The sequence below is a fragment of the Pteronotus mesoamericanus genome, unplaced genomic scaffold (assembly GCF_021234165.1).
Source record: "Pteronotus mesoamericanus isolate MK-2021 breed Mesoamerican mustached bat unplaced genomic scaffold, CSHL_Meso_final contig_179, whole genome shotgun sequence".
Classification (NCBI taxonomy): Eukaryota; Metazoa; Chordata; class Mammalia; order Chiroptera; family Mormoopidae; genus Pteronotus; species Pteronotus mesoamericanus.
Window position 1 is genome coordinate 1,161,482 of NW_026555075.1, and position 15,238 is coordinate 1,176,719.

Consider the following 15,238-nt stretch of genomic DNA (forward strand, 5'->3'; position numbering starts at 1 on the left):
AAAGAGCAAATTCCTAGTTGTTACAGATTTAAAAATTTTTAAATAGAGAAGCTTTACTCAAATGAAACTAATGGATTTCATCCACTATGAGTACGGAATAGAACAATAAGACAAAAGAGTGACCTATTTGAGAGAAGTTTATCTATTTCTTTTTTAAATCTGCACTTTTTCACATGGTAACACACATAGAAAATTATATTATTCACACATGATAGTAGAAAAAATGGCTGAGTCTGCTTGAAGTTGAAGAAGCAACTAGCTCAGGGCTCTGGCCTTTACAAGCTTTCAAAACTTTGGTTCACCTGTACCCCCATTTGTGGTACACCGGTGTGCACCAGTGTGGGATCTAGGCAAACAGACGGAAAGGATCTGCTACCTATTTTCTTTCTGTACTTTTTGAAACAATTGTGGTTTTTCTTCTTTAATTTGTTAACCAAAACAACTCTCTGGTACTGACTGGGTGTCCGACAATTCAATTTAATTCTGCCACTAACTACCCAACGTTAGTGTGTACCCCACAGGTTAAGGGCTATGTGCCACAAGGCTGTCCTCACTTTAGACACCAGTCACAAGCTGTGCTGCCCTGACTCTCCACCATGGGTTCCATAATTCCATACAATTACTCATAGAACTCAGGAAAGCTCTATAATCATGACCACAGCTTCATTATAAAGGATACAACTCAGGGACAGCCAAATGGGAGAGATGCATGAGGCAAGCTGGCGGGAGGTGGAGCAGTGCAAGCACAGAGCCCCCATGCACTCCCCAGGCAGCCACCGTCCCAGCACACTGAGGCATTCACCCACTGGAAACTTCCTGGAACCTGCTGTCCAAGAATGTTTTCTCAAGGTTTCATTAAATAGGCATGATCGATTAACTCATTAACCATTGATGATCGAACTATCTCTAGCCCCCTTCCCACACCCATCCCTGCGCCCCCCGCTCAGAGATGTGGCAGGGGGACTGAAAGTTTGAAACATGCTCCAGTCCTTATCTTTCTGGTAACCAGTTTCCATCCTGAAGGTATAGTTGAAACAGGCTCATTGTGAACAACAAAAAACATTCCTATCCCTCAGGAAATTCCAAGGATTTTATGAGCTCTGTGCCAAGAACATGGGACAAAGACCAACTATATTTTTATTATACCACAGTGAGGTAAATTATATTAATAGATTTTTCTAATGTTAAACATTGTTGCATTGTAATATTTTATATACTATTTAATTAGACCTACTAATATTTTGTTTTGGGTTTTTCTGTAGTGAGAATGGCCTATAACTTTCCTTGTTCATATTGTCATTGTCTAATTTAACTAGCAAGGAACAATTGGGCTTATTCAATTGGTTGGGATATTGCCCTCTTTTTCTAGTTTTTGGAAAACTTTAAGATTAGAATATGTTCCTTGAGTGTTTCATTTTACATATGGAACTATCTGAGCTGGTGTTTACCTCTTTTAATTACTGATTCAATTACAATAATAATCATAAGGTTATTCAGATTTTCTATTCTATTCTTGAGTCTCTGTTGGTAAATCATTATTTTCTAGGAATTTGTACATATCATTTAGGTTTCAAATATGTAGACATAACACCCACAATGCTTTCTTCTTGTATTTTAGTACTTGCTGCAATTGCACATATGTCCTTCCTTTTCATCTTAATGTATTTTATTTTTGTCCAGAGTACCAAGGCAGAAGCCACAGATTATACTTCAATGAAACTCTTGCTGTGAGCTCTAGTGAAGCTATTCCTCCTTTACATACTTTGGGATGGCACTAATTTCCGCCATCTGTCTACATACCCCCTTCTCAGCCCAGGATGTGATACTTGTTTTGATATGCCTTCTTTGCTGGGGGTAGAGGGAAGTTCCAGAGGCTTCTACTTGGCCTTCCCAATATTATAGCTCTTACTCCACAGACCAAAGACCCAATGTAGAGATTTTGCTAACTGCCAAGTACGCCAATCCCAATTACACAGAGAAAAAAAATTAGTCAATATAAATAGAACAAAAAATAATTGTGATGGTACAGTTTGTAGATAGGAGTTTAAAAACACTATTATAAATATATTTAATGATTAAAAGAAAAGCTAAACATATTGAAAGAACAACACACAGAGAATCTCAACAGAGAAATTGAATCTTTAAAAAAAGAATCAAATAAAAATTATAGAACTGAAAAATATATCACATAAAATGAAATTATCATAAGATAGGTTTAACACTGAAGAAAAATAAACCTTGAAGATAGGGCATAGGAGCTATCAAAATGGAAGCACAACAAAGACTCAAAAAAAAAAAAAAAAGAGTGGATGGAGCCTTAGAGAACAAATGAAGGAACAGATGAAGCAATGAGCATATATACAGGGTGGTAAAAGTAGAAAATAATACCATAATTGATACATAATAATAAAAGAATAAACTCTGTTTTGTGTACTCACAACTGTAAACCTACTTTTGCTCCACCTTGTATATTTGGATTATTAGACAGATAAAATATAGATTGGAACAGATAGAAATAGTCGTCAAATTTTTTCGTCCAAGTTGGATGAAAAATATAGTCCAAAAAATTGTTGGCATGAAGATAAACACACAATCAAATCAAAACACACCTCATAATCCAATTTCTAAAAATGTATGTAAAAGAGAAAATATTAAAAGCAGCCAGAGGAAAGGCACTTTACATATTGGTGAACAGTGTTAAAAATATTTGCTGACTTCTCAGTAACAATGCAAGCCATAAGCAATGGACAGTTTAGGCCTCTTGCTCGGACTATTTCAGTCGATGTGCACTAATTCAGAGACTCTGTATGTTGCTAGAGAGTCTCTGTATGGTGCTAATTCTAACCAGCCTCTGTCTATAAGTTTCTGGCTTAAACCCACATAGTAAACCACAACTATATCATATATTACGGAAATTATGTATCAGGTAGAAGAAGGTCTTAAATTTGTTGGCATACTTTAATATATGTTTTAATTAATCATCAATGCTGCTTTATATCTAAAACTACTCTTAGTGCCCTGGCCAGGTACCTCAGTTGGTTAGAACGTTGTCCTGATACACCAAGGTTTTTGGTTCAATCATCAGTCGGGGTACATACAAGAAACAGCAAATGAATGGATAAATAAGTAGAACAACAAATTTCTCTCCTTCCCTCTTGCTCTCTCTGAAAAATCAATAAGTAAAAATAAAACTACTCTTTGGTAATGATCTGGTGCATTTAGAAAAGCAATGGTAGTATAAGAAAAAAGATGGATGGTATAAATAAATCACTTTAAAGCATCCTGAGAAAGAAATATTAAGTTCTTAGATATGAATACCAAGAAGAAAACAATAATTCTGATTTAGAAAAAAGTAAAGAATATGAGTTTATTCAAACTGCAAAGTTAAAGGTGAGGGAAAACTTAGAAATAAACTTCAAGATTAAAAGGTTTATACCATGTGATTATTAAATATTTTATTGTAGGAGAATATTTAATGGCAGGGAAAATGCTTACGGTATATGACTAAATATTTTTAAAAACTAGCCACATAATAATAATAATGGGTAAACTATCATCCAGTGATGACAGATGGAGAGAGAGATCAATCAATAGATAGGTAAATATAGAACAATAGATACACTGAAGGGATACAAAAATATTGGCAGTGATAGAGTAGTAGGTTTAAAGATGTTTTAAATTTTATTCCTTGTGCCTTTTTACATGACATTATATAATTCCTACAATAAACATGGATCTGTAGTTTTGGACAGTAAGGCAATTAAAGGGAAAATGGGCACTAGAGATAAGTATTCAATTGGGACAAAAGACAGCAGGGAACATAGATTCGGGAGCCATATGCATCAAGGTTACAAGCTGCTGGCATGAGATCTCAAGGGAGAAGGCACCAGCAGAGGCCTCTACAAATTATGGACAGAGGAGGAAGAAGAGTCAGAAAGTGTGAGAGAACCAGAAGAATGAGGCTAGGCAGTCACCCAAGACCAGGAAGTTTAAGGAGGAAATAATAACCGCATGAAATTCTTAACAGTAATAAAAAAATGAGAAGTGTGTTAAGGTCAGTAGTGATATTAAGGCTCTTTCAATAAGATGGTAACACAAGCTAGATAACAGAGGGTTTTCAAAGAGATCAGTGGCAAGGAAATGGAAGATGGGTTAGGTAGATAAAGACCACCCCACTTGAGGATTTGGGATATGAAAGGAATGAGAAATGGTATAGAATTTAGAAGAAAGTGTCAATTAAACATTCAATTTAGCAGCTAGGAGATTTTTGAATGATTAAAAAATAGAAGGAGAGGAGTCTTCTTTTTTTTCATCTCCTTTTTAAAAACTGTTGCCAGTACCTGAATATTCTTTAAAAAATACATTACCTCGCAACTCTTTTGAAGAGTGTTGCTTCAATTTTTAGTAGTATTTGGAAGTACATCCTTTAGTGTCCTCTTGAAGAACATGTGGCCTTGCCTAGGTGCTCCTTAGAGGAAAGCTGGGGCCACCCCAAAGAAGAGTCACGGTGCAAGTGAGTCACATCACAGAGCTGCTCAGTAGTCAAAATTTAGGATTATGGCTTTTCTGTGTTGTGATTTGACACTTGGGAACAAGTGATCCATTTAATGTGTGATTCTTTACCTTTTATGACCTTGAAGGACATTCTAATTCCAGCTTCAGCACCCTTTTATTCTGCAGTTTAAATTTGATAATGATAAAATTTCATTGTCTATTTCAGTTCTATGTATGTAAAAATGGAGTTATATATGGCATAAGGGGGTCAGATTATCACTCATACATTCTGTGACCAATAATAAGAATTGACTAAGGGGTTTAAAAAGAAAAAATGTCTTGCTGGTGATGAAAATGTTTGCATACACTCGCTGCTATAGTATATCTCTAAGGGATGGTCATTAATCATGGGAATGAATCTGCTCGAACTGAGAGTGACTACTCAGCAAAAATCATGGCAGGAATACCACAGTACACAGTGCAAAAGTAAGTATAGCAGGTATACTTTTTTGGTTCTTTCTTTTAAGGACTTTACATTTTAAAGAAAAGAAATAATTTTCAGAGGCTGTCAGAAGAATGATATAAACCTACCTATATATACACTTACCTTTGTGAGGTCTGTTGTCAAACTGCATGCAACAAAGGATGGTGAAGGAAAACTGACCTGGAAATACATCCAAGTCCGTACTGATGTCTGCTTTAATACACTGTGGCGTGTGTTAAAGGGAAGCACAACCATGCCTCACAGGACTCAGACTGGTTGGGAGACACATGCAAGTGAAATGGTTAAGCAGCAATGCAAAGCATCGATTGCCAGGTGATTGAATTGGATATATGCAGGTGTTTGGAGAGATGAGTTTATTTAGGCTGGGAAGTCTCCTGGAGAAAGGAGGAGTTGAACTGGACCTTTATGGGGGGGTGGGAAGGTGGAATTTACATTGGTAGAAAGAAAGGGGAGGTTGTCCCTTTCAGGGATAATAGTCGTCACCAGACTTCAGTGTCTCCCTCCTTTCTCCGCCTGCTCACAAGCCCGTATTTGGGACTGGGTGATCCCTGGTGAGGTCCTCTATCTGGCCTAGTCTTGTAGAGCACAGGGCAATACAGCTCTGACAACACGTTGTACTCTAGGTCACATGAGTCCAGGTCACATTCTGTACATATCACCAGCACTTGACAAATACTTAAGATCACATAATCTATGAACATATGATTTTATAGGGTCATTTTATGAAACATTTCACTTGGAAGGAAAGAGGAAGGCCCAGTGAACCTGAAGTGACTGCTTTTTACTAGGAACTAAGCTGAATGCTTTTATTTTTCTTTAAAAAAATTTTTTTTGTTCAATTACAGTTTTTCCTCCATTATTCTCCCCTGTGCTACCTGGCCCCCTCCCCCCACAGACCCCACAACAATTTTAAAAGGTTGTGGTTCTAATTTAGAGAAAAGAAAATGGTAGTTCAGAGATGCAAAGTACCTTGTTTACCTTCACCAACCAGTAGAGTCAAAGTCAGGATTTTTTTTGAGATATAATTGACATATAGCATTGTGTTAGTTTTACTTGCACAACATAATCATTTGATATATGTATACATTGTGAAATGATAACACCATAAGTTTAGTTAACTTCCATCTAAAGTCAGGATTCATACCAGCTCTGACTCCAGAAAATAGCCACTTTTCATAGGCTATGTTCTTCCCTAGAGATGGAAACACATTTTTCCTTAATTACCAGAAGCATTTCAGTATTGAAGTTACAGAACAGAGGACTTATTAAATTAGTTACAAAAGGTCAAATAAAGTATTTGGTAGGCTAAGAATTGCTGGATAGGGTTTACACTCAACCTTTGATCAGGGAAAGAGGACAGCCTTTACAGTATGTTCTTTGGAAAGATTAACAAAGTAAATAAAGAGAAAGTTTTCTAGTTGCTGCAAGCAATCAAGGAAACACTACATATCTATGTGATTACCTAGCAAAGTCAAAAAGCATTTTATTGGGCAAATAAAAAGTCCAGAATGAAGTCAGTGCCAATGACCTTTAAGCTACCTGAGAAACACTGAGCGTGATGAAGTACAGCACATTACCAAAGTCCTTAGAAGTAAGGTCAAGAGTCAAAGCTTTTTGACACTTTGGCTTACAATGAGCATACTACCAGAATTCCTTGGGTTATTTGGATATTTCTTCAAATTAAAATTAGATGACTTTTATATTATTGCTTCACACTGCACAAGAGAAAAAATGACTAAGGTATCATGTGAAAATATGGCATACAAAACAGCCTTTTAGTAAAACTGGTTTAATAAAGAAATTGGGTTACTTTCCAAGTATGTGTAATTTATTTAAGTTGTAATACATGAATAACTTCTTGATTATTGCAAAAATATAAAAATTTAAGATACACTATGATTCTATGGTAACAGAATTGTCCTATAAGAAAAAAAAAAAAAAAGGTTTTTTTCTCTCTGATTTGCAGGTGAATATATCTCCCTCTAGTGTTCTAAGAAACCAAATGCAATCATTTGTATTTTTCCAGATCTGGTTGTGATTAGTCGAAGGTCAATGTGTAGTAATAAAGCAGCTCTGTTACTTGTTTTTATGGGAATTGGTCCATATATAGCTCAGTATTTTCACAAACACATACCACATGCATGAATTGTCAACCACATTTTGTAAGGTTCTAGAATCTAAGATATCTGTTGTAACTCTAACTTTGTACTTGTATAACCCTTTGTTAAAGGGTTGACAAAACATGTAATTTTTAACTTTTAAGTTTCCAGATGGAGAAAAACAGATCCTTGGACCATCTTTCTTTTTGTTTCTGTTTACTCTTTCTGTCATGTGATAATTTCATCTAAATTAATGGCTTCAGTTAGCATCTCTCTATGGATGAACTTCTGAATCCATACCTTTACCAGAACTGCCCCTAAGCTGTATATTTCCCTGCCTTCACAACACCTCACTTGGGTGTCTAATAGGCATCTCAAATCAGGCATCTGAAAACCATTTTTTTCTTGCACCTTTCAGCATGTGTTCTCCCCACCCTCACCTTAAAATTTCTAGCATCTATCAAGTAGCTCAGACAAAACCCCCCCTAATGATCATTTTATCTCCTTCTCATTCCTTACATCTAATCCATCAGCAAGTCCTATCAGGTTTTCCTCCAAAATATATCCTTGATTTGCCCTCTTCTCCCCATCTCCACCACTTTCCCCAAGTTCAAGCCCTTATTGTTACTTCCCTGACCTACTCCAAGAGGACTTTTTTTTCTTTGAAGAGTGAGTGGGAAGTTTATTTTATTATTGTTTTTATCGACTTTATTGGGGTGACATTGGTTCACAAAATCATACAGGTTTCAAGTATACAACTCAATAAAACATTATCTGCACACAACGTTGTGCCCCTGACCCCAAGCTAAGCCTCTTTCTGTCCCCCTCCACCCACCAACCCTTTGCCCACATCCACCTACCCCTCCTCAGCCCTCCTTCCCTCTGGCTATCACCACAATGTTGTCGTGTCTATGTGTTTTATATATATATATATATATATATATATATATATATATATATAAACATATATATATAATGTTTTTTTCCTTAATCCTTTCATCTTCTTTCATCCAATTCCCATCCCCCCCGCCCCCCGAGAGCTGTCAGTCTGTTCCATGTATCCATGCCTCTGTTTCCAGTTTGTTCATCAGTTTATTTTGTTCATTAGATTCACCAAAATCTGGAAACAGCCCAAGTGCCCATCAGTAGATGAGAAGATAAAAAAGCTGTGGTATATTTACACAATGGAATGTTACCTGGCCATAAAAAAGAAAAAAAGAACACCACACCCAAACATGGAAATCTTACCTTTTGCTATAGCATGGATGGACCTGGAGATTATTATGCTAAGAGAAATAAACAATAGGCTCTTAATTGACCTTCTTTCTTCCCCTCTGGCTCATTTCAATTCACGATTTCTCCACCTTATTAAAATAAAATCCTTCCTCCCTGTCTTCTTTGCTTCCTTCAGGTCCCAGAATGCATCAAGCTCAAGCTCATATTTAGGCCTTCCCACTAGCTACCCGCTTCCTGGGAAACCCCCATCCCTGACATCTTTAAAGGACTGGTTCCTTTTTTTGTCATTTGAATCTTATCTCAAATGCTTCTTCCTCAAAGACACTTTCCCTTGACTACAATATTTCCCATTACCCTGTTATATTTTCTTCTTACATTTTTCTCCATCTGAAACAAATAATATATTAATATACTATTGTTTTCTTGCTAATGTTGCTTCCCTCCGCTAGAACAGGAGCTGAGATTTTGGCTGCCCCTTGTCTCCCATGCCAAAAACAACACCTGGGCCATAGCAGGTGCTCAAGAAATATTGGTCAGTTGAGCAAAATGAGGAAGAGGAGGAAAAGTATTTTCCTTGTCTTTGGAGTATATTTTCAAAAGAGAAAAAAAATACAGGCAGAGGAAAGAATTCCAGATTTTGGACTCTGCTTTATGTTGTACGCTTGATTTTTCTCAACATCATACCATGCCCCAAGATAACAGGAACTCATGGACACAGACAACAGTGTGGTGACTGCTGGGGTGGCGGCCGGGGTGGTGGCGGGGGGATAGGAGAAGGGGGTGGGTGGAAGTGGAAGAGAGTATAGGATGAATAAATGGTGATGGAAAAAAAAGCTGCCTTGCTACCTCAAAAGGAGCCCTTCTAACTCACATCAGTGCTCCCTTCTTCCGCATATGCTAATTTCAAAAGCAGGAGGCAGAAATTAAGTAGTGACAAATAACAGCATAAGCCATAGCTCAGCAGCTGCGTAAGCTTGTGCATTTTAAAGGAAATATCTTCTCATAAAAGATTCCCTAAGAATCAGCACAAATTTGGACATAAGATCTTTAAGCAAGCATTTGGTTCATATCTAATAAGATCATTTTAGCAAAAACACCCAAACCACATGAGAAAACAGGGGATCATAAATACAGCTGACCTTGACACCCAGGGAACCAAAATATCAACACCTCAATTTCTGTTCTCCATTTGGTCTTTCATACTTGGTTAACTGAGGTAACAAGTTTCTGCTCCTACACACCTTCTCTTAAAATGGACTTCCCTATTTGTATATAGATTAGCAAGTCAAAAGCATACAGATAGCTCTACCCAAATTAAACACCAAGAGAATTGTTCCTGGAGACAAGTGGCAGGACCAATGTGCCTTTCTTTAATCTGAGGGATCCAGTGGTCTAACACATGTGACCTATAATTCATTTTATAGATACAATTTTTTTTTTCCTGTCAGGGTTTTGAGCTGACCTTAACTTTAATTGTGAGGACAAGAATTATATCTCAGTCTCCGGTTGGTGACATTGATTACTGTGAGAATTGCTATGGGAGTTAAGTCCCAGGAGCCACATTTCTCTTGCTGACAGGGATTGCAATAACTGACAAAAAGAATCCTTCGCCAATTTTTATAAAATTGTTTTTACATTCCGAAATGTTGGCATGGTGCCCTACAGCAGACAAATTTAGAAACAGGACTCTGCCAATAAAAACCTGATCCCCAGAGGAGCTTGAAATGGAGGTTTAACAGAGACAATGTAGGAAATGAGAATACCCTGATCTCTGTGTATTTCAATTAGTGACACAGCAGAGGACGGGCGAAGGAAAGTTTGCTGGTGGGGAAAGGCGGGAGGGCCATGGCTGACTTTTCCAGGCTCGTCTCTGCCTGGGCTGCTGCTGTGAACCCTTCTGTTCCTCCTTGGCTTGCTCCTGCGGACTAGCGCCCTCTGCGAAGCAAGCCGGGCCGTGTTGGATTTCTGCCAAGAACCCGAAATTCCTTCTAAATACCTGGGAAATGCTGGGACTGGTTCTTTCGGCAACACAGTGAGGAACACTTAACCAATCATCTCTTCCTGTCTCTAGGTTATTGCACGTGGTGTAAGCCCTTGAGGTAGTTTTCCTGCTTCTCATACTTCTAAGTGCTCTTTGCCGCTCTTGGCTGACTCAGCCTTCTAGTACTCCACTGGCTTTCGGGTCTTTTCACTATGCCCTGGGCTATGAAAGCACACTACGTCTTCAACCCCTGCTCCGACCCTTACCCCTGCCTCCAGGCTTTGACTGAAATTTGTCCCCGAAGGCTCTGTGTCTGCGAGGATTTTTCAGCTCTTCCGCATTCCGGCTTCAGTTAGCCTATGGTAAAACTGATTTCTTGGTACGTTGTTTTGCTTAAAGCTGCAGCTTCCAAGAAACCTATCCACCCCCTTAAAGAGGGATTCGCTGTACTCTTAGTTCCCAGTTATCTCTGGGCACTTCTTTTCAGTTCTCTGTGCAGGCTCACCTTCTGTCCAATTCTTAAAGATTGTTATTTTAATACTAGATGTTCTTTCGTTCTCGTTCTACATACTCCCTGAGCCATCTCATCTGTACTCCTGCATTTCAATGTCATTTGTATGTTAATGAGTGTCAAAGGCGTGTCCCTAATTCAGAGAGGCGCTGAGGGGGTCCTGGAAAGCTCCCAGGGGACCCGCTGCCCGTTTCCGGGTGCTCTCCAGGGAGCTGCAGATGACCGGAAATGGAACCTGTGCCGGCGCGTTGCTTAGCAACGACGCTTCCGGGACAATACACAGTCCCTGCGCCCAGCTAGCTGAGACTGCCAGGCCCGCTCTCCTGGGGTCTTATTTCTGGTCGGAGGGGTCTCGGGGGCGTCAGGTAGCAGCAATCCGGGAGCCGCTGGGTGCCGTTAGCGCGTCCTCGCAGCCATGAGCAGCGAGCAGGTGAGAGGGCGGCTCCCAGCAAGGCTCACCTCGCCCGGAAGGTTCCCTCGCATTTCAAACGCTGAAGCCCGGGTACTTTAGACTCCCCAGTCGCGACCCCGCGGGGTACAGCCTCCTTCACCCAGTTATGATTGAGGGTACTGAGTGCTTTCCGTGAAAACTCTTCTGTGTTTCCTTACTACCGTTCGTCCTTGATGTTGTCATAACAACCAAGCTATCAGTAGAGCGGTGCGCCAGCAGTTTATACTACAGTCCGACGGTGTTCCCAGGGTACTTAATAGTGGGTTGTGTTTGGGTCGGGGAAGCTCGGTGGGGAGTCGCGGTGGGTTCGGTCTCCGGCTTGGAATCCAGGCCCCGTCCTAGCTGTACGACTTAGGGCAAATCATTTCGTCTTTCTAAACCTTCTCTGCTGAGGGGAAAATCAGAGTAATGTTTCCTCCTTTCTAAGGTTGTGAAGTTCAAGATACCATACCATACCATACCATACCATACCATACCATACGTGAAAGGGTTTGGTAAGTGATAAGTGGGATATTTTCTTAAGAAAATTGCAATAGTTACATTTCAGAACTTTTTCTTTATTGAACCTAAGAGAAACGGTAAACAAAAGAAATGCAAAACAATGGTCAAACATTTTAATGCCAGAACAGATAGGAAAGTGTTAAGCCTAGGTATTATTATTTTGGCTAGCTAGAAAACAACTCCAACTCTCTAAGATGAATATGGAAAAAAGCCCCTTAAACATCCGGGTACTGAATAGGAAACAGTTGCTTTTAAGCCTGCAAATTTTGCTTAACTTCTGTGTTTTGACACTAAACTATAACTTTTTTCCATGCTTTACAATTTCTTTCTGTCTTAGAGTTAATTGTGGAAATGGTGTCAAAAGGTGATTTGTTCCCCGATCCATTGGGTTGTAGATTACTAACAGAAAATGTCATTAATTAATCAAGTAAGTAGTCAATGACTGATGAAAAAAATTGTGTTTCAGCATTATATTGAAATGTGTGACAAATGAAGAGCTAAGAAACATACAGGTTCACTCACCATTTAATTAGTAATTAATCGTAAAAGGACAAATGAACAAACAAAAACAAAAGAAAATTGAGATACAGATTACTAAAAAACAGCAATTAGAGAAATAGACTGTGCTGATTTTTTCTATGTGGTATTGTAATCAAAGTCCTTTTTAAAAAAATTTTGTCATCACCACCATCAATAATATACATTCAGCAACTTGCTTGATGTCGATTTTAGCCTTTGGCTTGATCTTGAATCATATTCTACAATGTTGAAATTTACAGTATACATTTATCATATTTGCAGTAGCATTTCTGAATAGCTATTATTTTGCAAAGCCCCTAATTGACCAATTTACAGCTGAAAAGCATCCACTATAAACCTATTGGCAGTTAAATGTTAAGTTTTGCTTCATCTTAATAAAAGTACTGTTTAGAAATGACACCCATTACCCTTCCCTTACCCCTCCCAAAGGACCTATATTATTAAAAAAGGCAGTGGGATCTTGAAAGAATGAGCCTGAGCCCATCCAGGATTATTTACATTTTCAGTATACTATTTTTAAACAGCAGAGGACCCCCTCTCACTGCTTTAGTTGGTCTGTAATTTTAATTGATGCTCTCATTTATGCTAATTTTGAGTGTAGCTTTCCTTTTGAAAGGATGAAAACTTTTATATTTCAAACTAAAACAAATGGAATGAATTAAACTTTGGAAATGCCATTTTATGTGACATTTACTTATGTATTCATTTAGTTTGAAAAAGTAAGCAGGTGGTAATTCATATTTGCCAAAGGAGATTTTAGCATATTCATCTCATTAGTGGAAGGTTGAGAGTAATGTGACATTTTTCAGAAATAGCCATCTGAGTTCTTAAGTTAGGTATTTAAAATAAATATGTCTTTTACAATTGCTCATTTCATTTTTAAATTAGTGAAAACAGAAGATAAGGCATTCTGAGTTTCAGTTGACGATACATTCATATCATAGATTCATAGATTCTGGTCATTCGATGAGAGTGGTTAAATTTGGATTATATGAGGTTTACAACAGCCCTTCCAATAGACAAGTAGTTGAAAATCAGCAGAATAAAAAATAAGTGTAAAACCAGACTACTTAAGGAAGACCTAGATTCTTCAGCTAAAGTTTGGTTTTGGTAATGTGAAATTAGATTAGTCAAGATCCAAACAGGAAACAGATGGCATGCTCAAAGAGATTTAACTGAAGAAAACTTATAAAGAGAGCATTTGCTGAGGTGTGGGCAAGGTTAAGGAAGGAACCAACAGGGATGAGGAGGCATTTAAGGATGGCTAGCAATAGACAGCTATTACCATTTCTAGGACTGATGGGCCAAAGAAACTGAACACTGCTCTCAGAATGAGAACTGGGGGCTTGGAATGGCAGCTTCCTGGCAGGTGAGCTCTGGAGAAATTCAGCCACTGTCAGAAAGCTGGGAAACAGAGTACTAGGAAAGAAGCCCTACACCCCTACTCCTCCTGCTCTCTCTCTCTGGTCTCCTACTGGTGCCTCTCACTGCTTAATCCCTGCCCGAAGCCAGGGGCTGGGAACACAGATCGTGTCCATACATAGGATTCAGGCTTCCAGTCACAGAGCAGGAAGAAATCCATGGAGATTTGACTTGGGCAAACAAGACACATCACAGAAATTACTATAAATAGATGCAGCATTCAGAGACATTTCCCTATTTACTAATCCACTGGGATTAAAATTTTTAAGTCATTTGTTTGGATCCTATAATGCTTTCCCTTCCATAACCTTTATACCTGAGAATAAATTTAACAAAAGGTGTATAAGACACTTATGAAGACTATTATAAAGTGTTTTTGAAGGATATACTCTTAGGACTTGAATAAAGAAATATACTGTGTTCATGAAAAGGAAGAGTCAGTGTTATTATAATGTCAGTTTTCTCTAAATTATTTTAGAAATTCAATGTTTCTATTAAAATTGCAAAAACTTCCATGCAGTGTCGATTCTAAAATTCACACGGTAGACTAAAAGTCAAAATTATTCATAATTTTTAGAATAGTAAAGTGGGATCTTACAGATTTCAAGACCTATTGTGAAGTCATAGTAATTTAGACAACATGATTATTTACAGATAGATAAATACAGCAATGGAATTAAATAAAGGCACAAAAACAGGCACATACACACGTATAATAAATATATTCATACATTGTTTGGGTGTATGCAAAATACAAATATTGTGTGTATACTAAAATACAAGCCAAAAGATGTTTATTGAAACATATTTTGTAATAGAAACATTGGAAATTAACTAAAATGTTCATTCATAAGAGAATGGAATGGATAAGTGGCATTATATTCATACAGTAGAGCATTATATAGCTATGATAATCGGTGACGAAAGTATTAATGTGGGAAGTGAGAAAACCACCTGCTTGCAGACTGAAAGGTTTGAAAGGGGTTTCCCTGTTTGATGCAAGGGAAACTTGCTGGAAAGCTGCCCTATGGATAACAGTGAGCCTGCGTTAGGGGTCTGCCACTGGGTCCGTCACACACGCACCACAGGCTGGGAAGGTGCCCAAGGGCAAGGGCGGTGACTGCTGGCAGCCACATGTGGGGGCAATGGGAAGAAGTACTGGGCCCAGGAAGAAAATTCCCTTTCTTTTGCAGTGTCTTATTTTGAACCCTTTACAAATATTGGGCCAGGTGGAGAAATGTCTGTAGAGTCCTGCTCAAGAATCACAAAGGAAGACAGAAAGCATAGATTTGATGATGAGATGCAAGGAATTGACAAGTGTCCACAGCACAACTCACATTATGTTTTATAATTCAAAGAATCATTCTTAGCAGTGCTGCTTCTTACCTAGATAAAATTCCTACCATAGAAATATTCTCTATTGCAAAGAAGGTAAAGACATTCTTCTCTAAAAGTTACTGCTAAAAAGTACAAATGTTACTTACAGTAACTTGAGGGT

General features: G+C 38.3%; 1 protein-coding gene across 1 annotated transcript in view; it reads left to right on the plus strand.

Moving 5' to 3' along the window:
- Positions 1–11,044: 11,044 nt before the first annotated feature.
- The window catches only part of DNAH7 (dynein axonemal heavy chain 7), a 225,823-nt gene continuing 221,629 nt past the window's right edge, over positions 11,045–15,238 (plus strand). Inside the window, 2 exon segments of the mRNA XM_054566705.1 lie at positions 11,045–11,105; positions 11,108–11,256. Of these exon segments, the coding sequence (XP_054422680.1) occupies positions 11,045–11,105; positions 11,108–11,256 (210 nt within the window).